The sequence below is a fragment of the Mirounga angustirostris genome, unplaced genomic scaffold (genome assembly GCF_029215605.1).
Source record: "Mirounga angustirostris isolate CCGP_5_RB_7025 unplaced genomic scaffold, mMirAng1.0.hap1 SCAF_15, whole genome shotgun sequence".
Classification (NCBI taxonomy): domain Eukaryota; kingdom Metazoa; phylum Chordata; class Mammalia; order Carnivora; family Phocidae; genus Mirounga; species Mirounga angustirostris.
Window position 1 is genome coordinate 81089460 of NW_026991723.1, and position 25438 is coordinate 81114897.

General features: G+C 55.9%; 1 protein-coding gene across 9 annotated transcripts in view; it reads left to right on the forward strand.

The window, feature by feature from the left end:
- Window positions 1–25438, forward strand: part of DAB2IP (DAB2 interacting protein) — a 187918-nt gene that overhangs the window by 90344 nt on the left and 72136 nt on the right. For all 9 annotated transcript variants that reach the window (XM_054509399.2, XM_054509398.2, XM_054509397.2 and 6 more), the window contains one exon: window positions 13919–14070. In XM_054509399.2, the coding sequence (XP_054365374.1) occupies window positions 13919–14070 (152 nt within the window). The remainder of the gene's footprint in view (window positions 1–13918; window positions 14071–25438) is intronic.

Genomic DNA, 25438 nt, shown 5'->3' on the forward strand with positions numbered 1-25438 from the left:
CCATAGGTCCCCTCAGCCTACCACCTTCCCCAGACCCAACCGCCCCTGGTGTAGGCTGGGTCCTTCCCCTCTCCCTCCTCGGCCCCCACCCCCTCCCATCGACCTTGAGGAGAGCTGGCAGGCCTGGGGTGTGGGAGGTGGCAGAGGCTCTGGGAAACTTGACAGCCAATTGATTCCTCCTCGGGAAGTTGAAAGTGGAGAATCGTGTTTGAAGGTTTAGCTGAAATTAGGTCTCAGGGCTATTTTTTGCAAGATGGAGAAGGAGAAGTGTCAGGGAGGGGAAGGCCCAGGGGGTTGGCGGAAGCTGCAGATAAACTCAGTACCGGGTTGATTGCCGATGCTTCTAGAAGGGGGTCTTAGTTCCTTTCAGTTACCTGCTTTTACTGGATGCTTATTTGTGCGCACCCTCACTGGTCCTGGAGCTGTGCTGGAGGCGTGGCTGGGGTGCAGTGGGCACCCAGAACAAGGGGTAGTCCCCGTTGGCTAGGAAGGGCGGGGAAGAATTCCTAGAGGAGGCTCAGAGGGGCTGAGTTTTGAGGGATGTGTAGGAGTTTGTCGGGAACAAAGGGAAAAGAGTATTCCAGTTGGGGGCGACAGAAGCCAATCGGAACAAGCCAATGGCCCCATGGGGCTAATTAGAGTGTTGGGTGAGTTGGAGGCATGAAGTGGGGGGTGGCTGCAGAGGAAAGTGAGTGGGTGAAGGCTCTGGATTTTCCCCTGTGGGACCCAGGAGCCGCCGGAGATGCTGGGTGAGAGTGGAGCCAGCAGATCTCTGGGATGTGGACTTCAGGATTTCCCACCTACTTGCCCCTCTTCCCGCTCCTGCAGCTTCTCTCTCTGCACCTTCCCCAGATTTCAGCTGTCTACCTGTCCTGCCTATATGCAGGCCTGTGAGGGTCCCCCTCCACACCACCCTTGAGGGCTGTTGGAAATGATTATGAAGCCTTCCCTGGACACAGGAAGGACTGAAGCTCAGAGAGGGTAGGGTCCTTTCCCCACGTCACACAGCACGTCTGGGACAGCGCCTGGGATTGAGCCCAGGTCTCTCCGTTCCCCCGATTCAGGGCTCCTCACGCTTGGCTCGCGCCGGCCCTCTCTCTTCCCTGCAGTCGAGACCTTCTCCCCACCTCCATCCGGTTTCCTGGGAGGAGAGGCTGAAGGGAAAGGGCATCCGTGGCTCCTGCCCACTCGTCAGCACGCTGCCCCCTTCTGGGCTGCCTGTCGCACTAGTGCCCCTTCTCAGCTCGGGCCGCTCCAGTTAGGCACTGGGGTGGTGGACAGAAAAGCTGGTCAGGCTCACAGATCAGATGAGCCAATTCTGTCGCTGCACACGTGGTACAGCGAAGGCCCAGAGAGGGGAGGCTTGCCTGGAATTCCTGTCGGGGCGCACTCCCCCGCTCCGGGCTGCCCTTGGCCCACCTCGGATGTGCATTCACGTGGGACACGTCTAGGTCTGTGGCCCCCAAGCCGACGTGGGGAGGTCAAGCCATGCAGCCATGGTTGACTGTGACAAGGCAGTGGTGCTGGACCCTGGATCGGGGTCCCACAGATGGGCGCCCCAAGCCCCTCCTCACAATACCTGGCTCAGTCGAGCCCTGTGAGCTGGAGTCTCCCAGCCCGGTGTCTGACAATGTTCCCCCGAAGAGGGGGTGCTGGAGAGAGGCTTCCTCTGCCCCTGCCATTCATGGAGCCTAATTGTTATTAAACTGTTCAAACCCAAAAGGAAAATTACTATCATTTTGGTGTGTGTGCTCACCTTCTGCAGGGAGAGGCTCCTTTCCTGCAGTGGGAATGCAAGAGATGGGGACATTGTCACAGACAACCCAGGTGCAGGAGCTGACCAGGGCAGCCAGGGTGGACCAGGATGCTCTTCGGGTCAGGGATGTGGGTGGGACAGGGGGCTCTTTGGAACCTCCTGAACCTGAGGTCAGGCCTGGGACTGCGGACGGGCTGTGGTATTTGGTAGGGCTCGGAGGCTGCCGGCCCCATTAAAAAATGGATGCTATCATTGCCTGACTCTGAGCCTCTCTTTCCCCATCTGTAAATGAGCCCAGGAGCCCCTTACTCACGGAGTGGCTGTGAGGGCCCAGTGCCTGGCACAGGGGAAGCATTCAGCCAATGTTCACACCCTGTCCCCCATTCTGGTGGGTGGGGCTCACTCCTACCCGACACCTTCCCCCAAACCCTCAGGTAATCAGACAGACACCTCCCTCCTCACCCATCATCTGCTGCCCCAATGCGACATTGCCTTTGACAGAGCTTCTAGGGCTCAGCCCTGGCACCAGGAGGTGGAGGTGGGTAAAGTGATTCCTAAGGGGCGAGAGACCAAGTTCCCAGGTGGTGAGTACAGACGGAGGGAGCTGCAGGTGTCTGCACAGGGCTGTCTCCCACCAGCTGGGGGCAGCAGAGGGCAGCGAGTGGCCGCCTGGACAGCCACTCCCAGAGGAGAGTTGGAAGTCCCAGGGGTTTGTGCGCCCCCCAGGGCCACAGGGCCCCAGCTGAGCTAAACTACTAGCTGCAAAGCTCACCTCTGGGTGGAGGGGAGAACTCAAATCAAGGAGCGCCTATGGACAGCTGGGCCTGCCACTGGTGGCTGAGCTAACTGGACCCAGGTTGGCCAGAGAGCTGGGGGACTCAGGAAAGAGGACCCTAATTAGGGACATTGGAGTGGGGGAAGGCCTGGGGCCAACACAGCTTTCCAGCAGGAGGAGAGGCGCAGGCTGAGGCCGGCCACCCCGAGGGCCGCCGAGCTGACCAGTAGACACTCCATCATGGCCATTCTCTGACGGTTTGCAGGTGTCTTGTTCCATCCTCGCCAGGAATTTGGAAGAGAACAAGGCTGGTCTTTGGTAGAGATGGGCTGGTGGTCAGAGCCTGGGCTGCAAGTCCCACTGACATGGGTTCACATCCCGGCTCTGCCAGCCCCTGGCCATTTGTTCAGTGTTGAAATTCTTGCAGAGCCCGGCCCACAGCACCAGCCCGGGCTCTGCCCACCATGCTGCTATTCTCTCCATTTTGTAGAAGAGAACACTGAGGCCCAGAGAGGGGAGGTGCATTGTCCCAGGTCACAGAGCCAACTGGGGATAGAGCTGGCATTGGAACCTGGGCCTCCCCATCTCCCTGCCTCATCTGGTCTTGGCCCTGCCTCCAGCCCGCGTGGCCCCCAAGGGTCAAGAGGTGTTTGTGCAGGGCAGACACTCCTGGCTTGGAAGGGAACTGCTCCCCTCGTCCCACCCCATCCTGTGGCCCCTGCAGGCTCTCTTCTGGGTGAGGGGGCAGGAGACTGGATGTGGGGGGCAGGGCTCAGATGCCTTCACTTCCCCACCCCCTCATGGTAGGAAAATGAAGCAATTGCCTCTGTCACATCAAGTGGCATTTGGGTTGGATTACAGACATAATTATCTCTGAGTCTTCGGGTGGGAATTGTTTCCAAAGCCAGGAGGCCCTCTTTGGAGGTGGCAGTATGACATCTGTTTCTGATACAAGGCCCTGCATTGGGATGAGTTGCTTTTCCTGTGGAGTTGCTTAAAGAATGCCTAAAACAAGCCATGATTGTTACTCTGCCCTGCTCCAGCATCTTAGATGGTTGCAGGGGGGTGGGGCGGGGCTATCCAGCCCCTGCCGCAGGTGTCCCCAGGCCTGTCCCAGCCTCAGGGCCCTCCTTCCTACAGGCTGGTCCTATCCTCCCCATTTCCCTGCCTTGAGAGCTCCTTCCCTCCTCCGCGCTTCCCTCACTCCAGCAGGCATCCCCTCCCCTAGGCCACAGACTGTGATTTAACCATCTACCAGACGGTGACTTTCTCAAGGGCAGCGACTGTTTCTGATTTATCTGAACCCTGGGCATTGAGACGGGGCCTCATTTATGGTGGGCACCTGGATGGGCTTGTGCAGTGAAGGTGGATGAGAGAGACAGAGGCAGAGAATGAATTCCATGAGTGAGTGCTGGGTGGGTAGGGGAGGGGAGCAGAGATCTTCTGGCTTCTGAGAGCCCCACTTGGTGTCTCTGGGGCCAAGTGGCCAACCGTCTTGGGAAGAGAGCTCAGGACAAGTCACCCAGACCACCACAGAGCCCTGGCAAGGACACCCGCCCTTGTTGTAAAATTGACCTTGACTCCACCCCATGGGTTCCCATGATCCCTCAGGGGCAGGACTCCCAGGTGAGCCAGGCCTGCAGATGGTAAATCACCCAGGAGGAGAAATAGCCTATAAAATCCTCTCCCAAAACGGTGCGTTTTGTATCCTGTATGAAAAGGGCTTTAGAAAGCATTGCTCACTCAGGTGGATTTATGGGGCTGCCACCCACCTCTCACCTCTCCCTCCCACTATAACGTTTACTTGTCCCTGGGGCTGGGGCACCCTGGGGTCCTGGTGCTCCTTGGTGGCTCTTGGTGCAAGGAGAAACAGGATAGCACCTCTTCCCTGCCTTGCTGCTCAGGGGCTACTCCAGGCCAGCTGGGTGCTTGGGGGCTGGGCGGGGAGGATCTCACTTTCCAGCACAGAGCTGGAGTCCCCACCATTAACACCCTTCCTTCCTGAAGGCTGTGCTGTCCAGAAGATCCCTCCCATTTGTTGTCACCTGCACATGGGTCACCAGGGAGGGGAAAGATAGCATGCCCACACTGGGAAGGATTTAGACCTCAACTAGACCAATCCCCTCGTTGTACAGATGGGGAAAGTGAGTCACAGAGAGGCTAAGATGCCTGCTTAGAGCCTTACAATGTGGTAATGGGATTATGGAAGAGCTTAGGCTCTGGCACAGACTATCTGGATTGACCCCAGCTCTGCCACTTCCTAGCTGTGTGACCCTGTGAAAGTTGCTTGACCTCTCTGAGCCTCCATTCTCTCATCTGCACGTCGGATTGTGAGAATTAAACGAGGTAAGTCCTGTAAATCTCTAACACAGCGCCTGAAGCTTAGACAGGGCTGAATAAGTACATCTGGTTTACTCTTATTAGCATACTGGAACAGTCCTCATTATTATTAATAGCAGAGCTGGGTTTTGGACTCACATTTCTTGACTCTGAACATGGTTTTCTCGCCACTCTGCCAGGCGGCCTCTGCTGAGAGTGTTCACTCATGCAGAGCGAGCGTACGGAACATAGGACCCAGGGCCTAAGCGCCGACGTCAGTGAGTCACCCTAGGAAGACTGGCCTGGTGCTGGGACCTCAGGCAGGGCCTGGAGGGAGGCAGAGGGAGAAAGTGGAGATCCTGCTGCAGGGGTGAGGCTCCCTGATGGAGTCAGCCTCCCTGCAGTCAGGCGGCCCTTGGTGCTGGACTCCCCACCCCGAGGTCAGAGCTGGCCAAGGGCTTAAAGAGCTGATGAAGTGTGTGTAGCTGTCCAGACCTCTGGGACAGGCTGATTATGCTAAGGCAAGTGTCGGCTAGCTAGAGGATTTATGGGGCAGTGAGTCACTCCCAGGCTGCTCTGGGTTATCACATCCCTTCCTGAGACCTCAGAAATGTGTGTTTGATTTCTGTTCACTGATGCCACTCAGTCCTGGGCACTGTTACGTGTCAGGAGGTCCTCTCTTGTCCTCATTCCCTCCTCCTACCTGCACACGCTTACCCTCTTCCCAACTGGATGCCCCCTTCCTCCTTCCTCTTAGACTTCCTTAGGGGACCTCTTGACCTGGGTGTCCTCTGCACTGTGTGTGTGTGTGTGTGGGGGGGTGGTTATGCCCCATGTTATCAGCCTGGGCTCAGGTGGTGGTGTGTAACTGGAGGTCAGAGGGACCTGTGATCACTCCATGGGCCTCCGAGGCAGCCAGACTTATGGCTTTCCTACCTCTGCACCATTGCCTGTGCTGTGATTCTGCCTGGAATTCTCATATGTGGCTTCCCTACCCCAGATAATCTTAGCAAGACCCCCCACTGCCTCACTTTCAATGTTTCTGTTAGACTCTCAAAATCTGCCTCCTCCAGCAAGCCCACCCAGATTGACAAGTGGAATCCCTTAAAAAACCTCCCAGAGCATATTCTCAACTTTCTCCTTTTTCTTTCGTATCATAAATATCTGTTAATTAATTCAGGAAGCATTTAGGAATACCTGCCAGGCGTCCTGCACTGGGAACCCAGGCCACTATGGCCCCCACAATCCTGTGAGGGAGGGAGGCATGAAATAAACACATGTATAATTACAACTATGATAAGTCTGCAGAGTGACCTGGCCTAATCCTAGGGCATCTGGTAGGCCCCTGAGGAGAGACTATGAGGAGAGACTGAAGGGTGTGCAGGATCCCCTGGGCAAAGGAGGCCTCTTTTCCAGGCTGTGGGAACAGCCTGTGCCAAGGCCCTGTGGCAGGAGGGGCTGGTAATTCCGAAAGTCCCACTGAAGACAAGGGGGTTGGAGCCCAGGGGATGGATCATGAGAGGCCTTAGGAGCCTTACCAAGGATCTAGGCATCTATCCCCAAGCCCCAGGAGCTGTGGAAGGGTGTGGAGCTGGTCAGGGCAGGATCTGATCTGCTTTATCAAGGACCCCTCTGGATGCCCGTGGAGAGTGGACAAGGAAAGGGAGGCAAGACTGGAGATAGCAAAGCAGCAAAGAGACTCCTGGGAGTGTCTAGGAAGGGCCAGCACCACCTCTCCAGCTGCACTATGGGATCCTTGAGGGCAGAAAGTCCCTTCCAGGACTCAGTACATGGGAAGGCTCAAGGAATACACCCTGAATGAGCCTTGACCAGCTGTCTTCCCCATCAAAGGGGATTTGGGTTACACAGTTTGCTTTGGTAAACTCCTGCCCTCTGTTTCCTTCTGGCTAAGGGCAGGGCTGGCCCCTGGTGGTCAAAGTCCAAGCAATAAAAACCACAACAATGACCGTGATGATGATAGTAGCTAACGTTTACCGCGTGCCGGGAAATGGGCTAAGTTCTTTACATGCATGATCTCATTGACTTGTTACAACAACCTTGAGGTGGCTGCTGTTGTCTTCCTCCTACAGAAATTGAAACAGACTCGGATGGTTAGGTCACCCACCTTGGGCCCATAGCCACTAAGTGGTGGAACCCTTTTCTACCATGCATCTTGGGGGAGGGGGGATGAAAAGTATTTGCATTTTACCTGCGCATTCCTAGAGATTGAGGTAATCCTGGGACCTAGGTAGAGCTTTAGGTATGATGATGGCAGAAGGAGAAATGTTTGGGGCAGGGCTCTCTAGCTCTGGATAGGGGTGGGGCCCTGAAGAACAATTGCCAGGCTGCAAGACTCCCAAAAAACCACATGTTCAGGGAGTTGGGAAGGCCAATTTTCAGGGTGTGAGAGAAGCAAATAGGATGTCCTGAGATTCTGGTACAAAGTAAGGTCCTGCACACAGATCAGGGGAACTATGGTAGCAACAGCATTTTCTTCCCTTGGATCCGAGATTTGGGCTCCTAGCTCTTTGAACGGGGCTCTCTGGGCCACTTTCCCTTCCTGCTGTGGTTGTGAACGTGAACACACACGGGCTGGTGTTTGGCCTGTGTGTCGTTCTGTGTGTACCTGGTGACAGCTGAGCATGTATGTGTATTTGTGAGCTTTTTTCAGCGTATCTTCATTTGCATGTTTCACGCCTGTATGTGTGTATCTGTACATGTGCTAGTCAGTGTGCTTGTATGTTTATGTGTGTGTATCTGTGTGTGGTGGGGTGTGGAGACTTGTATGTTTACCCATGCATTTCTTTGTGGGCACCCCCCCCTTCTGTGTCTTTGTATGCATGCATGTCCTTGAATTTGTTTGCGTTTCTGGCTGTGTGCAACCAATGAGTGTTTAATGCAAGAGTGACCCTTGTGTGCCAAGGTCCGGCCCCCTGCTGGTTCTCATGGCTCGTGAATTGGTTCTTTTTTGTGTGACCCAAGTAGTCTGGCTGCCTTCTCCCGGTATGCTGGAGTGTGGAGGTCTTACGTTCAAGAGAGCAGGCAATTGCGGAGGGTTATGTGGGCATAGAGTGTCCTTCAAACAGGTGGCTACCAGGAAGGCACCGACTTAATCCTGGCTTAAAATGCCTCCCCTCTCACCCCTGTCACGATGTCTGACCTTCCACCATTAGTGAGTCATTCTCCAGCTGGGACCCTCTTTGAAGGGTCCATACCTCCCAGGGCAGGAGGCCAGAGAAGCCCGGCAGCTTGCTGAGGGCAGAGCCCCAGGAACAGGGAAGGGAGGGCAGGAGGAACCATGCATCTGAAGGACTTGGGCAAAGCCAGAGAAGTTGCTGGTACTGCTAGTGCGAGGCCTGGGAGAGCCCAGCTGTGGAAGGCAGCTGCTCTAGCTTCAGCTTTTTGATTAATTAATTATTATTTTATTTTATTTATTTATTTGAAAAAGAGAGAGAGAGAGAACATGAGCAGGGGCGGGAGAGAGGGAGAAGCAGCCTCCCCACTGAGCAGGGAGGGAGCCCGATGTGGGGCTGCATTTTAGGACCCCGGGATCATGACCTGAGCTGAAGGCAGACGCTTAACCGACTGAGCCACCCAGGCGCCCCATAGCTTCAGCTCTTTAGAATCACCAGGTATCAGTGCTGGAATGGAGCTTGGTGATCACCCAGCCCAGCCCTTATGATACAGAAGGGAAGACCGAGGCCTGGAAAGAGGAAATGTGGGGAGCCTGAGAGGTTCTTGAAGGCTGGGGTGCTGCAGAGAGCACTGGGTGAGGAGATAGGGCACCTAGGTTCTGCCGTGCTTCTGCCACTGCTTCATTCAGTGACTCTGGGCAAGCGCCCTGCCCCCCTGGGCCTCGGGTGCATTGTCTGTACCATGTGGGCTCTGGCCTGGCTGCCCGATCTGGGCCCTCTCAGCTCTCCCTGTGACTCTGGAAGCAGGACCTCTTCCCGGAGCCGGAGCCTGAGCCTGCTGAGCTGTCGGGACTGCCTGCCAGCCAGTATGCCCAGCCAGTCTCCTCTCCTGGGGCTGAGGGAGGTGGAACCATCTAGATGGGGTCTTCCCCTCCCTTTCTTGTGTTTTTAGGTGTGATTTTGGCATTTGTGCAAAGCTGCAGAAAGGTCCTGAGAGACGCCCCTGTTAAAACAGCTTCCTTCCTTGAAGGCTGTTTGGGTGCAGGCCTTAGAGACGGCCGCTGGAGGAGGAGCGGGGCCTGAGCCGGGGGAGAGCCCACTGGGTTCTGCCTCCATCCTGAGCAAGGCCTCAGTGGGAGTCAAAGGCAGGTCAGGCCTGCTCACTGGTCTGGGTGTTGGAAGGGGAGAAGGCGATGGAGACAGGATGGCGGATGCAGCACCAAACAGATGATGGAGTTGGGGGAAGGGAGTCACCCTTGGGGACAGAGTGCCTACTATGTGCCAGGCACAGTGTCCCATGCTTCACACTCAGGTTTGAACATGGCTCCGAGACCAGTGGTGACATGCCGCCTCTGGGTGCCCAAGTAGTGGCGCTGGAATGCAAACCTGTCGTCCCCTAGGTGCTGCCTAGGTGACTTGTGCATGAGGCATGTGGGAGGCTGGGCCTGGGCAAGGTGTCCCCGCCCGGAGCGGCCAGGCCCTGACCTGTGGTCAGGGAGAGAGGGCACTCCCCTTCTCTCCTCTGGTCTGGCCTGTGGTCCCGGGAGGTTGGGGCTGAGCTCTCGGTTCCCGGTCTGGCCTTTGGGGCCTATATGCGGGCACATAGGGAGAGGGCCCCCACCCTGCCCACCCCAGGGGCTAGAACCCCCCAGCTTGGCCACCAAAGAGCTCTGCCACTTTCAGCAAGTGGCTTAACTTCTCTGAGCCTCTGAAAACCCCAAACATTCTGTATTCTGCAGCACACATCCTCCCTGCATTCCCAATAACAGGCATTGGACCCTCCTGGGCCTCCCTCCTAGGGCTTGGGAGGAGCCCGGTGAGTGCCATGGGCAGTGACCCCATAGAGCAGGGGCTCCGCAACTGGTCATCTCTCCTCACTGGCATCACTTGGAATTGACTGAAATGGGTGAATGAACAAATCATGTTCTGGAATTCTCCAAGGCCCTTGAGAAAGTTTCTCAGAACATCCTGAGGAAGGGGTGAGCAGGGTTAGGGCCAGATGTCAGGATGGTGGCATAGTGGCTGGAAAGGGGTAAGGGAGCTGCCGAGAACTTGGGTCCTTCCCTCCAGAGACCCACAGGCCTCTCTGTCCTCCACTGGGGACTGCCCTGCACTTTGGTCGGTGGCATGGACGGAAGCCCAGGGGAGCCGTGTGGATCAGCTGGAATGGGCAGCCGGCCGTCACAGAGAGGGGCAGAGGCGACACAGCTGTCCCCACCCAGTCCCGCAGGCAGCAGCCTTGGGCACAGGGGACCGTAGAGGCCGCACACCCCATCTGGCGGGCTCTGTCCTCACGGAGTGCATTGGCTGCTCGCTGAGCTTTCAGTCCCTGCTCTAGTGAATGAAAGCTGAGGCCTCCCCCTGAGCAGCCCCGGCTGCCCCCAGCTTGCACACTTTGTACATTGGGAGTCTCTGTGAGGTTGCTTTAGAAAAAAGTGCTTGTTTAAAAGCGTTCGAAACTACCAAACGGGATGACATTCCATGGCTCCGGGATCATTTTGCAAGCGTGTTCATTCATCCACTAGGCATGACACCAGCCTGTCCCTGCTGCGAGACAGCCTTCAGGCTCCTGGGAGAGCCCAGACAGACTCCCGCCCGTGGTGGTCATGTCCCTTCTCAGGGCAGAAATCGCTGGTTGCTCTCCCGCCAACATCAGTAGTCATAATAATAAAGCTGTAACTATGGAGTGTAGTGGCTGAATCCTTACTATTTTACTGGTGATAGCTTGCCTCATTTGATCCTTCCCACAACCCTATAAAGTAGGTACCATCACTAGTCTATTTTACAGATAGGGACACTGAGGCTTGGAGCGGGCCAGTGGCTGAGAACAGGGAGCAGGGGACAGGCAAACCAGGGCTCAGAACCAGCTCCACTCCACAGCAGTCCTAGAAAGTGGGCCTCAAGGACCCTGCTTTCCTGAAAGAAGGGACATGATTTGCCCACTGCCTCTCACTAAGGTTGACTCGGGTTTAGAATAAGATTTTCTGACTTGAAGATGCTTCTTGAGTTTGGAGCTGTAGCCGCCTCCAGAAATCATGTCCCTGGACCTGCTCATGAAGGGAAAGGAGAAAAGGCCCCTCTCCCTTCAGCCAGCCCAGGGCTGGGTGAAAAGCCGACCTCGGCCCTCCACCCCATGAAAGAGGTCAGTAAGCAAGCTGTGAGCCTGGGCAGAGTAGGGAACTGGAGTCTGGGGTCTTTGATTAACCTTGCTATGTGATTTTGGGAAAGTCCCTTTCCCTCTCCGGGTCTCATTCACCCTTATATCCAGACTTCTGGATCTGAGTCCCCCTCCAACTGTGGCTTTCTGGGAGGATGAGCATTTGCTAAGCCCGCTATATGCAGAGCCCTGAGCTGGGTCCTCTGGCGGACACAAAGTCCTTCAGGGTGTGATGGGGGGGGGTTAACGGGGACCTTCCCCATTCCCCTGAAGAATCTGAGCCGCCTCTCCTCTAATTAATCTGCACTCTGCTCCCCTCATAGTGTTAACAGCTGGCTGTCTTGGTTACTGTGTCTAGCACATAGTAGGCTCTCGATAAATGTGAATGAATGAATGAATGAATGTTACAGAGAGTCTGAGACCCCAAGGTCATTGTTGGTTTGGTGAGGGATGGTAAGCTTCAGGGAGGGGGCAGCTTGTCAGAGGAGCCTGAAGTCTAGCCCTAGGGGGGGGCGGGGAAGAGGAAGTGGCACGGTCCCACTCAACCTCCTAGAAGGAAGAACGCTTTTTAAAAAAAAAGAACTCAGAAATAGGATAGAGCTGTCAGTATAGCTACATAATGACTACAGAAATTGTGAAAAATGCCTCGTGGTTCTTTGTACCACAAGAATGTAAAAATCGTGAAATTTTCCTTGGTGTAGAAAATAAAAACCAAGACAAAGTACAAGCCCATTGGGGAACTTGCTTGACAACACCTGTGAGAGATGAACCCGTCCAAATTCACCAGGTGCATCTCCCCTCCCTGCCGAACGGGCACGAGACCAAGGTTGGGGCACCCAGAGCCTACACACAAGTGCAGATTCCGGCCTTCATGCCGAGTCTCCCAGAGAGCCTACTGTTCCTTGGCCTGCCACCATTTGTGGTCCCTCTCCATTAGGGATTGCTCTCTGGAGGAGGGTCCCTCTTGTGGCCCCTAACACCGAAGAGGTATTTGCTGAACTACAGCTGATTAGAGTAGCTTGGGTGACACCGAGCTGCCAAGTGAGAGGCATTTGGACCCCGCTGCCTGGGAAGGCCTGGACAAAGTGGTGTTTCGTCCTCTAGGTGTAGGCCCTAGAGGATGTGCAGAGTTTTGGATCAGAGAGACCAAGGGAGAGGAAAGAGTAAGGGGGGACAGATAGGAAAAGGGAAAGCCTGCAGAGGGTGGGCAGAGGAGGGGCATCCTGTGGTAAAAGGTCTGGCATTAGGCAGGCCTGGAAACTGTGTGTCCTTGGGTAAGTCATCTTATCTCTCTGAGTAAGGTTTCTTCATTTGCTGAAAGGGGTAATGTTTCTCTGTCATTTTCTTGTGTGGATGACATGAGATGATGTGTACAGCTAATGGTTCACCTCATCATGACTAGGGTGCTGGGGCCATAGAGATGGACAGATCAGCACAGGGCATGGCCTATAGCAAGTGTCCACCTCTGGATTCTTTATTGTATGATGGATGAAAGGTGGTGATCAGATCGTGTACAACAGTCACTTCAAAATGAGTTACTATCCCCTTCGCTTCTGTCCTTATACCACCTGGAATTGAGGCTGGGGTGGGGGGTGAGACCCCAGAGCCCCTCGCAAATTCCTCCCTCAGGGAATTCTCACCTCCCATGAGTTTTCCTCTCCCTCTTATAGCCTTCTGTAGTTGCAAGTCCTGGACACCCCAGCCTGTGGCCCCTTGAGCCCCTAAATCTTCCCTCACCTAACAAGGGAGCACTAGTTCAACCTGCCTACTCTCTTCCCTGTCTCTTCCATGGGACCAGGAGCTCCTGGGGTTGGGGGTGGATTAAGCTCTGTCCTGCGAGTGCAGCCTGGTGGATGGGCAAATGAAATGGCCTGAATGGGGGCCCTGGCTGAGGTTTGCCATACTCGTCCTAGGAACGGCCCCCTGCCCACCATGGGTCATAATGGGGCCCTGCGGCAGCAGGTCAAGCGAAGGCCCAGTCTTCTCGCAGACATGGCTGCAAATCTTGAAGCAGGCCATAGGGATACGCAGCAAACCCTTCAGCCTCCGCCCCCTGCCTGAGCTAGGTGCTAGGGACCCTGTCCTTGACGTGGTTGTCCCTGCTGAAGTACCAAGGTTCCAGGCAAGGGGCTTCACCCTGAGGGTCAGTGACGGTCGCCTGCTGAAGGAATGGCACCCAGCCTAGCGGGCCGGGTGGCCAGGGTACTACCAGGCGCTGGCCCCAGGGGACGGATCACACGCCTTCTCCCAGAGCCTCAGTTTCCCTCACCTGTACCTGGGGCTGGGCACACCGACCTCAGGAGTGGAGGACCGCCCAGAGTCAAGCCGGGACCGGGCGCCGGGAGTGGATTCCTCCAGGGGGGTGGGGGCGTGCCCTCGTTCAGGGAAGAGGTGAGGGGGCCGCCCCTTCGCAGCCCCGCCCCCGCGCCCAGGGGGCTCGGGCGGCCTCGGCCGCGGCCGGCGCGGCTCGCCTCGGCGTCGCCATGGCAACAGCGGCTTAGGGGGCGGGGGCGACGTGGCGGGCTGGGCCGGGCGGGGGGCGGCGCGGGGTGGGCTGGGCCGCGCTGCGCGGGCCGGGCCGTCGGCGCTCGGTCGGCGGGCGGGCGGCGCGGGCCGCGAGCAGCTGGGGCCGAGCCCGAGCCCGCGCCCGCCCTCGGCCGCACGGCCGCCCGAGCCAGGGCGCGGGTCCCGCGCGGGTCCCGGGCCCGCCGCCGCCGCCGCCGCCGCCGCCGCGCTAACCCCGCCTCCCCTTCCCCCTCTTGTCGCCCCGCGCGCAGGGCTTCCTCAGCCGCCGCCTCAAGGGCTCCATCAAGCGCACCAAGAGCCAGCCCAAGCTGGACCGCAACCACAGCTTCCGCCACATCCTGCCGGGGTTCCGGAGCGCCGCCGCCGCCACCGCCGCCGCCGCCGCCGCCGCGGACAATGAGAGGTGAGCCCACCGCCGCCAGCGCCCGGCCCGGCCTCCGCGCGCCCCCGCCCCGGGATGCGCCCCGGAGGGCGCGGGGACAAAGCGAGAGCCGGGGCTGGGGCGCGCTGGAAGCCGGAGGGCACCGCACGCCGCCCTCCGGCAACTTGTGGGGCCGCCTCGGACGGGGGGGGGCACGGCGAGAGGACCTTTCTCTCTTCCCGCGGGGTGAGGAGGGGGTGCCCGCGGCCCGGGGCGAGGCCGGGCGCGAAGTGCCCTCGCCGGGAAGTCCTGCCTCGCCTCGCCTCGCCGAGGTGGGCATTGTTTCCCGGGCGGTGCAGTGCCCGGAGCTGGGGACCGAAGTGGCGCCTCCACCCCCAGGACCCATCCCCCTGCCTCTGGAGCCTCCGGGTGTCCGATACAAAAGGCATTTTCGGCTGGGTTTTGCCGAGACCCAGTGGTGAGGAAAAGGGTGAACATCTGGAGGGGAGGAGCAGGGGGCTGGGCCGCTTAGGGGGCACATCTGCTCTAAGTAGGGCGCGTGCTCCGCTGGGGGCTGGGGCGAGCAGAGGGGGCAGTGCCGGGGCTCTGAGCTCAGGGGCATTGCCTGAGGCTAGGGAAGAAGGGCCTCATCCTCTCCAGCCTGGGCAGCTGCTTCCCTCCCTCACCTCTCCACTCCCAGGGGTGTCTCCTGTTCCCTGTTCCCTTTTCCTGGGCAAGCCAGGAGCAGGTGTGGAAATTCCAGGGGGAGGTGGCTTGTGGGGCAGAGGAGGAGAGGGAGGAGGTGGTTCAGCCTGCTCCCAGTCACCAGCAACAGAGCAGGCTTCAGCTCGCAAGGGCAAGCCATCCTGTCCGGGTGCGGGGGCACTGGGCGGATACAGTCTCTGGGCCGGGTCCCCCTCCTTGAGCCCTACCTGCCACAGCACCTTTCCACTTGGGCACAGGCACCGTGATAGATTCCGGTGCCAGTTAGAACGTGTCCGTGCTCAGCTAGTGGAGGTGAAAGAACAGGCAGGCACCAAGGAGCCTTTTCAGCATTCAGCCCCGACATCTCAGGCCCCTGGCATCTGCCTCCATAGGGCTGTGCCCCTGTGTATGATTGGCAAGTTGGCACTCCCTGTAGGGGAGGCATAGGTAGAATAAAAATGTCTCTCTCCTCCCCGTTGGTTCCATCAGGCAGAGGAGTACAAGTTATCGCCCAACTCCTGCCCAAGGTTGAGTGGCTGTTTAACTGACCCCTAGCATCTTCCTGGAGAGCACCCCTCCCTCCCATCCCCGGGGAGAATTACTAGACCTTTAATTTCCATCAGCCCAGAGCTGCTCTCTCCAATGCATCCCCACCGCTGCCTGCAGCTGGTTTCCTGCCCCAGCTGCCAAGCCCAGCCTGAGGCAGGACCCTCAGCCTTTCTCTGATGGCCGTGGTGCCCCGGGGGACCAGGCGTGCCCTGGCAGGAGCATGCAGCCAGGCCAGAGCTCAGCGCTGGGTGCAGCCACTGCGTCTTTGAAAATCTCGCTTCCCATCTTTGTTATTGTCTGGGCGGCAGGCCACCCGGTTTGCTGCTTTCCTCCCTCCGCCCGGCCCCTGCCTCCGGCGTTCTCCCCCAGGAATATGCCTTTCTCTGCGCTTTCCTTGGCGGGGGTCAGGACCCTCTGCACCCGCATGAGGGGGCTTGTGTACGTACCCCGTTTTGTGTGCATGTGTCGGTTGTCCGGGGAGCAGGAGAGACAGCAGGCGGTCCGGCCTCTGAGTGTGTCTGCCCTCCCGGGAGCAGACAGCATGCATGCCATGTTTACCTCCCTCCAGCGGGAAGCCTGCACCAAGAAGCCGGCAAGTGCTGGCTGGCAACCCAGCCTCCTGGCTGGAGGTCGGGGCATGGCCCAGATGACCTCGAGCAGGTCCTGTCCAGCTTGGTCTCAGGTCAGGTCAGCCTTGCTACAATGCCTAAGGGGCGAGAGGTGGGGGGGGGGAGGGTTGGGGTTCGGGAGTGAAACTATAAGCTCATTTCTAGAAACAGTGCTAACAGTAGCAGTTGGAGCAGAATGTCACTGGCAGTGGTGTGGAATTGTCTTATTAATTTTCTATAAACAAAATCTGGCTTGGTGGCTTCTCTGGCACAGGAAGGGAGCCCAGATTTCTCACGGATAGGCAGAGAGACTGAGTTTGAAATCCCTGGACCCAGCCTTGGAGCTGAAATCGGCTTTGTCAGGAGACTGGGATCTCCTGCTTTACTGCTTGGCTTAGAAATAATAGATTTATCAGCTGCTTCGGGGATGGATGGGCAGATATTTCTCTTGGGTAGCTACTTCTCTGGGGCAGTCCCTGGAGTCGTTCTGTGTGGACTTGGCTGAGTAAAACCAACTATGGTGGAACCCCCCTCCCCAAACCCTCATGGTCAAACCTGGGTGAGTGGAGAGGAGCCTCCCTCTACTCCGCGTGGTGTGGTTGTACTGTTGAAGGCTGGGAGGACAGAATGGGCTGCCTTTGGCTTGGCTTAGCAGTGAGGAGGGGATTGGGTCCTGGTTCCAGGGGACCCCTACCGGGCTGCCATGTTCCTGGCCAGGGAGGGGGTAAGTGCAGCCTCAGTGAAGGGATAGGCATGGGAAGGAGGGCGGAAGCTTCTAGGGTAGCAAGTGTGAGCCCTGGTCCTCGTGGCTTCTCCCTGTCAGTAAAGAGCGTGGGGCACTCTGGGGCGGCCAGTTGGGTTCAGACTTTGGATAACGCTGTCTGCTTTAGGGCCGCTGAAGCGGCTTTGTTGCATGCTGTCTGCTGTGGTCTGCAAACTGCTGTGTTGTGGAGGTTATTTTTTGCGCTGGAATTCTCTCATCTGGAGGCTGGAAACCAGTTGGTTCTGTGCTGGAATCTTTTGGCTCCCTGGGAAAGGAGTCTAGCCAGGTGTGGGGCCGCTGAGCACTGCTGGTTGGGGGAGAGGGCCGATGTCTCGGTTGTGAGGCCAGGGTCAGGCCAGCCAGGGCTTGGTGGGCACAGCTGGGCTCTGGGGGGGCTCGAGGGCCACAGGACAGGTTTGAGCCTTTGTACTTATTCTCCTGAAATGGCTTATGGGAGGTTTCCAGCTGGTCTCCAAAATCCCTGGCCCCCTTAGACACTCATTTCTTCTTTGGAGGTTTTGGAAGTAAGCACCAAGGACAGGTAATCATGCCTCCTGGATAAGGGAAATGAATGCTGCTCAGGGATTTTCCAGGTGAAAGGTGTGCTGGCAGAAGCATTTTTTGTTTTGCAGGCTGGAAGTGTTGCTGCTTCATTTACAAGGCTGTCATAATGTTGGTAAAAGCCATCTAGAATGTGGTGGTTCTGTCTTCCCAGAAGATGATTTCCAAGTCACTCATTTATTAATGGTCCTGAGTAGCTAGGAGGGTCAGCCGGCAATATTATACTGCCTTGGTGCTGCTGTTTCTGGGTGACTCTGGCCCTCCGCGGGTGCTGAGAGTATGCCCCCTCTGGGTCTCAGCCTGTTCCCTTACCCCTGTAGTTATTCTGAAGTGGCCATACCCCCTTTGCATTCTTCCCAGTTGGTCTGGTGCAGAGCTGATCCTGTAAACGTGGGCAAGCCAGGTGCAGGCATGCAGGGCTGCTGTGTGCGGAGTTAGAGATTGATGACCCCTTCTCAGGAATATGTGTTTGCCTGGAGTTCCCACACCTGAAAGTTACTAATGGTGGGATTCCAGGCAGAGTAAAGCTAGGGAGGGAGATACTTGGAAGTGGGGTGGGGGCCTTCAAGAACCCCCAAGTGGCCCTGAGTAGGCAGGAATCAGTTCAGCCCCTTTGGGTGAGGCAGTCCCTGGGGAGCGGAGGGGAAGCTTAACGGGAAACAGAAAATAGAAGGTGGGATCCGTTTTCCTGCTCTAGTTGTTGACAGTAGGTGCAGGAGGAGCTGGGCATAAGGACTTGGCCTTTCTTGCCTCTCTCCCTCCCCTGCCATAGATAGGGAGTGTCTGGTCCTCTGCCTTCCCCTGGGTGACGTCGAGATGATTGTGCAATTTAGACAGTCTCTGGGAATAATGGGAAGTGTGTGGCGTTGAAGCCAGGCATTCTTGGGGCAAGTCGCATAAGCTTTCTGAGCCTCAGTTTGCACATCTGCAAAATGGGTCTCATGATGATAATGTCTTTGGAAACGTTAATGTTAATATATTCAGTATGTGTTTAATAGAGAGTGTCCCATTCAGTGCTATTTCCTAGGCAACTAACACCAGGTCTTGCACATTTCTTAAATGTTTCTAAAATGTTATTAAATGCATAATAACACGTGAAAGAGGCTAGACTAGTATGTTGTAGGTTTTCAGTAAGTGAGAGTTACCATAGGTGGGAAGAAGTCACTTCATTTTGATAAGCCTCTGTTTTCTCATCTACAACGTCGGACTAATATCAGGCAATCATGCTATGTTCTTCTGAGGTTCAAGAGAGATACTGGATGTTGCTGTCCCTGGAAAAGTGAAAAGGGTTGTACAGAGAATCATTATTAACTTGAATACAGTAACTAGCAGGGCAGAGTGACCCTTGTTCCTGTCTACATCAGGGGGCGTGGGGGGGCGGGATGGGATGATGACAAACTTCTATGTGTATTTTAAAAGTCCATTGTTCCAGCTATGTTTGGGCCATACTTGTTTTTAATCATTTAAATGTTTAGGTTATGTCCAGTGTTTTTTTTATTAAAAATGATGCTGGTAATTGAATACTCGAATATTTATCTTTGTTCACGTCTCTATTTCCATAGGATAAAGTCTTAGAAATTGAATTACTAGGTCAAAGAATATAAACAATTTCAGGTTTTTGATAAAAATGCCCCCCACTAAAAAGCCTGTAGTAATTTATACTCCCCCCAATGATTTTTGAGAGTGCTCACCTGTTTCCTCACACCCTTAAAAACACTGGGTGTCATTAAAATTATCTTTGTCATTCAAATAGGCAGAAAAATGGCATTTCTTTGTTATTTGCATTTCATTGCTTGTTAGGGATTGAATATTATTTTCTGGAGTTTAATGGCCAGTAGTGCTTCTTCTTTTGAGTCTTGTCTAATTCTGTCCTTTGCCTTCTGAACGTTCTTAGACAAGCCCCTTGCAGGATTCTTAGTTGCTCTGTGCGGCCTCCCTCAGCTCTGAGAGGCCCATGTAGGTGGATCTTTGTTAAATGGGCTCCTGCCTTCCAAGAGGTATGGCAGGGAATTCATTAATTACCTGCAAGGAAGGCTCACCCAGCTCTCCTCTCCCTTCTCCTCCCTTCCCCTCCATAAGAGAATCAGGTTTAATTCTTAATCCGATAATTATTCGAAGGAGGCCTGGCATTTACACAGCATTTTGAGAGGTCTTCTGCCCTGCAAGGTAGGTAAGCAATGAAAGGGTTGTTAGATTCATGGAAACTGAGGCATGCAGTCAAAGGCACGGAGGTGGGACCATCGCAGAAGCTAGGCCTGGTGAGCAGGTCCTACCCTGTCTGCAGCATGGTACTTGGAACCCCATGGGCACTTTTGCGGGGCAGGGCTGACCAGGGCCCCGCGCGTGAGCACGTGATTCTGAGCCTCATCTCCAGAGAGGGAGGGGAAAGCCACAGAACACAACCTGGACGTAGGGAAGAACCAATTTACTTTTTGCTTTCTCATTTTTATCGCCCTCCTTTTAGATCTGTGGCTCCCTCGTGTATCTTCCAGAGACCGGAGCCGGGCAATATTTTTAGGAACGGTGGAAATTAGCTAGTGGGAATGCGCTCAGCCCCAGGCTGGGGGTTTCAAAGGTTGAAGAAGCCTTTCTTTGTACAAGCTCGTAAGCCTTTGTACATCTGTGCATGCATGTTTTTGTATGTCTTGCAAGTACGTACCTGCCCTTATGAAGGTGTGTGTGCGTTATATGCAAATGTCCTTGCACACGTCTGTGTGTTTGAAATGACTAATCACATGTAAAGCATTTGGAACAGTGCCTGGCACTTCATATTGGGTTGGACCATAGGAAGTGGCTGTTTTTGTAGGTCGAATATAGACATATGGTTCAATCTAATAAGCACTCACTAAGTGTTGACTGCTATCATTATTGTTGTCTGTTTTCTTATGTGTACACGTCTGCTGTGTGTGTGTGTGTGTGTTTGCAGATACCAGGTCATACTGTGTGTGTAGTGTGTTCTGTGTTTGAGCTGTCACATGTGCACATCTGTGTGCCGTTTCAGTCTGGGTGTGTGGCCACTGAGCTGGCCAGTTTTGTGAACAAACTGCCCACCTGCCTGGGGAGAACCTCAGGGCTCGGCATACACCTGGCCATGAGGACAGCTGCCTTCTTCATCCCCTTGTGCCTTCAGGGGCCAGCAGAGCCCATGCCTGGGGTGCCAAGGGGCCTATCGCATTCTCCACAAGTCACCCACTTATTTCCAGGCCCCTGTGTCTGAGGATATGCAAATCGACTCTTTAATGGAATTCCTTTGCAAAATATTACTTGAACCAGAAAGTTAATTACCAGGTTTTAATTAATGGCTATTTTAGAAGGCCACAGAAGAGAGCTGGAGATCATAGGGGGACCAAAAAGGCAAGAAGGAAAACATTCAGCACCCCTGGCTGGCTTGGCGACTCTGTCCCAGGTGGCAAGGCACACTTAGCTCTTTCCTTACTCTGACCTGCCCGCTTAACTGCCCCATGGAGATCAACCGTGGCCGCGTGAAAGAGACCCCCCTCCCCCCACACTCGTATGAAGATACTCTGGTCTTCTGGCCATCAGTCCGTCCATCTGTGAGGAATGGCCCAGGCCTCATTCCTGGCCTGAGCTGTGGGACAGTCACTGGCCACCCTGCCTTGAAGAGTAACCCCTTCCCTACTTCTCCAGTGCCTTTGGGCTGCTTCCTGCAGTCCCCCCACCCCTACCCCTTCCAAGAGCCTAAGAGCCTGGGGCAGCTTCCTGCAGGGCCACATCTCTACCAGGGGCCAGCTCCCTCCTCTCTGTGCTCCCCCTCTGCTCTGGTGGAGTCACCTGTGATCCAGCCTGTCCACCAACCTCAAAGGACAGACTGAAAACTCAGTTTCGCCCCCCCACTCCCCGCCAGCTGGGAGTGCCAGAAGGATGGCCTGTGTTACCATCCCCTCCTGAGATAGAGGGAATCTCTGTTCTTTGTGGGAATGTGTGGGCGGGAGCTCGTGGGTGGACGCACAGTGTTTCGCACATAGCACGGGACACAGCCTTGGCTGCCTGCCCTGTCGTGTCTGTAGCTCACACCACATGCCACACCTGGGCATGCACCCAGAAGAACCGTCCCTGGCGTGTGGAAGGCAAACCTTGTGGAAGCCACCACTTGCGTGCCAGAGGTCCCCTCTGAGCCAGGTGGGTGGTGGGATGAGGACCAGGGGAAAGAGGGAGACAGGATCCCCAGCGGCAAGGTCCGTGGCAGCCTGCCTGGGAATACCTTGGGTATTCTTGGGGAAGGGTAGAAAGGGACCCCAAGGCTAGAGGTCAAGCCTCTTCCTGGGGGCATGCCAAGAAGAGGTCTTCCCCACCTACCCGCAATTGCACCCGCTCGGGAAGCCTGCGTGCTGACTCCTGGAGTTGTTACCTCGAAGACCTCAGCTGATGATGGCAGCATGGGGTGGGCTGGTTGGAAGCTCTAACAGAGCACTTTGTGCCAGGCACAGAGGAGGTGCTCTGGGTTTGCCCAGTGAATAACTGCGTGAGCAGCCCCAAAGCCCTATTCCTTAAAGGTTCTCCCGAAGGCAGCCTGAGCAGGGCTTTGCCACCTCCAGCCTCCTGCCGCCCCTTGTACCTTGACTGCCACAGACCAAGCTAGAGCAGACAAAGTGCAGGACTTATGGGGACTTGGCTCCTGGGCCTGGCTCGGTTGCTAACTCAGTATGATCAACCTCAGAAAAGCCACTGGGGCTCTCAGTCTGTCCTCCTGTCCCTCCAGGGACTAGTGGGGCAGGAATTGGCCCAGCTAGCGAGTGGGCCTTACATTTCTCTGCATCAGATGCTCTGTGGGTGAGTTAACTCCTTGTCAGGATGATTTCCCTCACCTCCCTTTTCTGGTGGGCAGCCCCCTTAGGGGAGCTGAGGAGCCCTTCTCTGGCCCCCTCTCCCAGCTGGCTCTGGCCACCTCCCAGTTAACCCTGCACCTGTCACCTCTGTGTTGGCCTGACCTTTCTCACACCCTCAGGGCCCTTGTTTGCAGGCCCAGCCTACTTGTAAAAGAGCACATTGGGCAAAGATCCAGATGCCACCCCAGCAGCGCAGGCCCTAATTTGAGGCGACGTTGTCGTGGGGAGTTTGCATACTGAAGGCAGTGTCTCCCTGTGGCCACTGACTAAGGGGAAGTTAATTTCATGCCCTGTCTTTTTGACATTTGTAATCAAAGCTTTGTATTGCAGCTGCAGACTGTTAGCACGTGAAGGATGTATGAGCCTCAATTATCGCTTCTGGCTAGGGAGGAGATTGATTAATAGATTGCTCACAGTCCCACTCCCTACTCCTTATTCCCCTTCCTGTCTTCTTCCTCCTTTTCCAACTTCCCCACGTTTCATCAGGAAACTGGGCCCCAGAATTGGCTCTGATTGAAGCTTCCCTTGTGCCTTAGAAGCCGAGGGCCTGGCTCATGAGCAGGACAGACCAGCCCACCGCAGGGAGGACCTGTATGAAGAGGAATTGCCTGGGGCCCCTGATAAAATGCAGATTCTTGGGCCCTAGCCTAGACCTTCCAGAATTAGACACTGGTGGAGTGATCGTGTTTCACGGAGCTTGAGAACCACTGCCCAAAGTTTGTTTCTTTTGCACAGGGGCAGGAATTGTGCCCCAGGGGTGTGCCAGCGACTTGCCCAGCCACTGCCTGTGCTATATTCTTATTGATGCCTCATAGTAAGAGGGTTTTTTGTTTCCCATTTCTTAGATGTAGAAACCGAAACTCCAAGAGTGTAGCTTAACTAGCCCAGAGTCACACATTGGGGGACCTCCTGCCCTGGCAACCCATTCCCTGATTGATGCCTAAAATCCCCCCATTATCATGCTATGCCCCTTCTTTTTAAGCTTAATGATGTTTTTGAAGTGAACCTTCCCGTCCTAGAGAAGTGCCAGTAAGCTCCCTCTTGGGCTTGCACAGGGCTCCCCTCTATAAAACGCTCTCACATCAGTGCCCCTGATCTCCCAGCGCTGCATAGAGCAGTTAGGGCGTGGATGACTGTGATCTGCATTTTACGGGTGAGGCGGGTGAGGCCCAGAGAGGTGAAGGGGCAGAGCTGGAGTTAGAACGTGTCTTCTCACGCCAGGCCCAGTGCCCAGCCTACCCGTGCCACCAAGGCCTACTTGTCTTGCCAGCTCTCCAGTTACAGGAGGGGAAACGGAGGTTCACAGAGGTGGTGTCACTTACCAGAATCAAGCAGGTGGCAGTCATGCAATTCAAGGCCAAGTCCACTGAGTCAAAGCCCATAGAACAGGACTAGCCAGCATTTCAGGGCCGGACCGGGTACCTTTGGTCCCCACCTGGGAGTGGAGGTCTTTGAGCACAGCCTGGAGGGTTTCTGCTCAGGGATGCGATAGCTGTCTGTGCAGAGGCCAGGCCTGGTGGGGTGGGCTGGACTCCTCACCAATGAGGCCAGGTGCCCTCTGGAAGTTGTGGGAGAAGGATGGGGGGCAGGGGGAGTCTGGGCCATCAGTAGCTGAGGAGGTCAATAGTACGTGTGCCTGAGGCAGTCACCCAGAGTCGGCCCAAGGCCCAGCTCCACCCACTGCTTCTCTCTGAGCCTCACTTTCCCCATCTCAACGAAGCAGAACCAAAAACTAATGTCTCGGTGCTGAGGATTCTAGGATTCCTGGAAGGCAAGCAGCTGGTACAGGGTGGCGGGTTGTCTTTCCCAGGCTTTGCTGCGCTGCCTTAAGGGCCTGAGGCCCCCGGAGGTGTCGTGGAACGGAGCCGTGGAAGCCCGGCGGACGAGGGGCCTTTCCGTCTTGGTGCCCTTCACGGCAGCTTCTCTTGGTGCTATGCTGCCCTGAGGGGCCGCTCCTGAGGGGCCGCTCCCGAGGGGCCAGCCTCCTCGCCCGGCGCCTTTGCCTGCATTCTCTCATTCCATCCGTACAACAGCACTGTGAAGGATGGGTGCTATTACTGTCCTCATTTTGCAGAGAAGAAAACTGAGGCACAGAGAGACTGAGCAGCTTGCCAAAGTCCTATGGCTCATAAGTGGCCGACCTGGGATTCAAACCCCGGCTGTCTGGCTTCATTATATAAAGTCCCGCCGTCAGTCACTATCTGCGTGGTGTCTGTTCACACGCTCATTTTACAGACGCACGGCCAGTCAGTAATGTCAGCAGTCAGCTACCCGCCGCTTATGAGGTGTCCTGCCTCGCGCCAGGCATTGTGCTCTGTGTGTGCGTCAGCTGATCCTCCCCACTACCCTCGTGTTATCCTCCCCCCATCTTACGGGTGACGAAACTGGCCTTGGAGGGGTAAAATCACTTCTCGGGGATTACCCTCAGGATGGATTTAGAATCTAGGTCTCTTTAGGCTCAAAGCCTGGGCCCTCTCTAGTGCGACAGCTGACACGACAGGCACGTCCTGTGGGCGCCTCCCTCCCACCAGCCCGTGTGCCGCGCGCGCTTGTCATCCCAGGTTTACAGCTGGGACACAGCAGTCGCACAGCTAGAACGGCAGAGCCGGGATTTGAACCCAAGTAGTCTGGCTCCCAAGTTTGTGCTCGTAACCGCCGCCCAGCATTGCCCTTCTCCCTTTTCTACAGATGAGGAAACCCAGGCTCCGTCAGGTAAAAGCCACTTGCCCTGCGTCAGACAGCATGTGCGTTGCAGAGGTGGGATTTGCACCTGGATCTTTCTGGAGTGGTTTACTGTCTTCCTGCTGAGAGAACACGAGAGCTCCCGGGGGCTGTTATGGGTGCTCAGGTCCTGAGGCCATGGTGACATGGAGGCGGGCCTTCCTCCTGGCCTCATTGTTTGGGGGGGGGGGTTCTCCAGGATGTGAGGGTAGGGCCCACTTGGTGACTGTTCCTGCATTTGTACTTAATCAGTGATTATACGTGTCTAGTTCCATGGGCCCCTCAGGGTTCTGGGCTCCCATATTTCTTTTTCTCTTGGCAGAGCTGGTGAGCTGTGGCTGCTTTTAGATCTATTAATTTGTAGTGCTGGGTGAGATCGGGCAGGTGGGGAGGTCATGGGCCGGCCAACTGGCCTCGTGCCGCACCTCCCTTTCTTCCCAGGGTCAGCACATAGAGGTGACTTTCATCATTGCCCAGGTGGGTGAAGGGAAAGCAGAGTGGTGATGGCGGGCAGGGACTCCCCAGACCAGCCTTTGTTGTGGACCTCTGGGGAGATGGGGGAGCCTGGCGCCCATGGGGCCGCTGATCGTGGCTGGGGCCGCACTCCTGACTGATGAGGCCTGTGAGGCCGGTGCGGACCTGGGATGGTGCTCGGC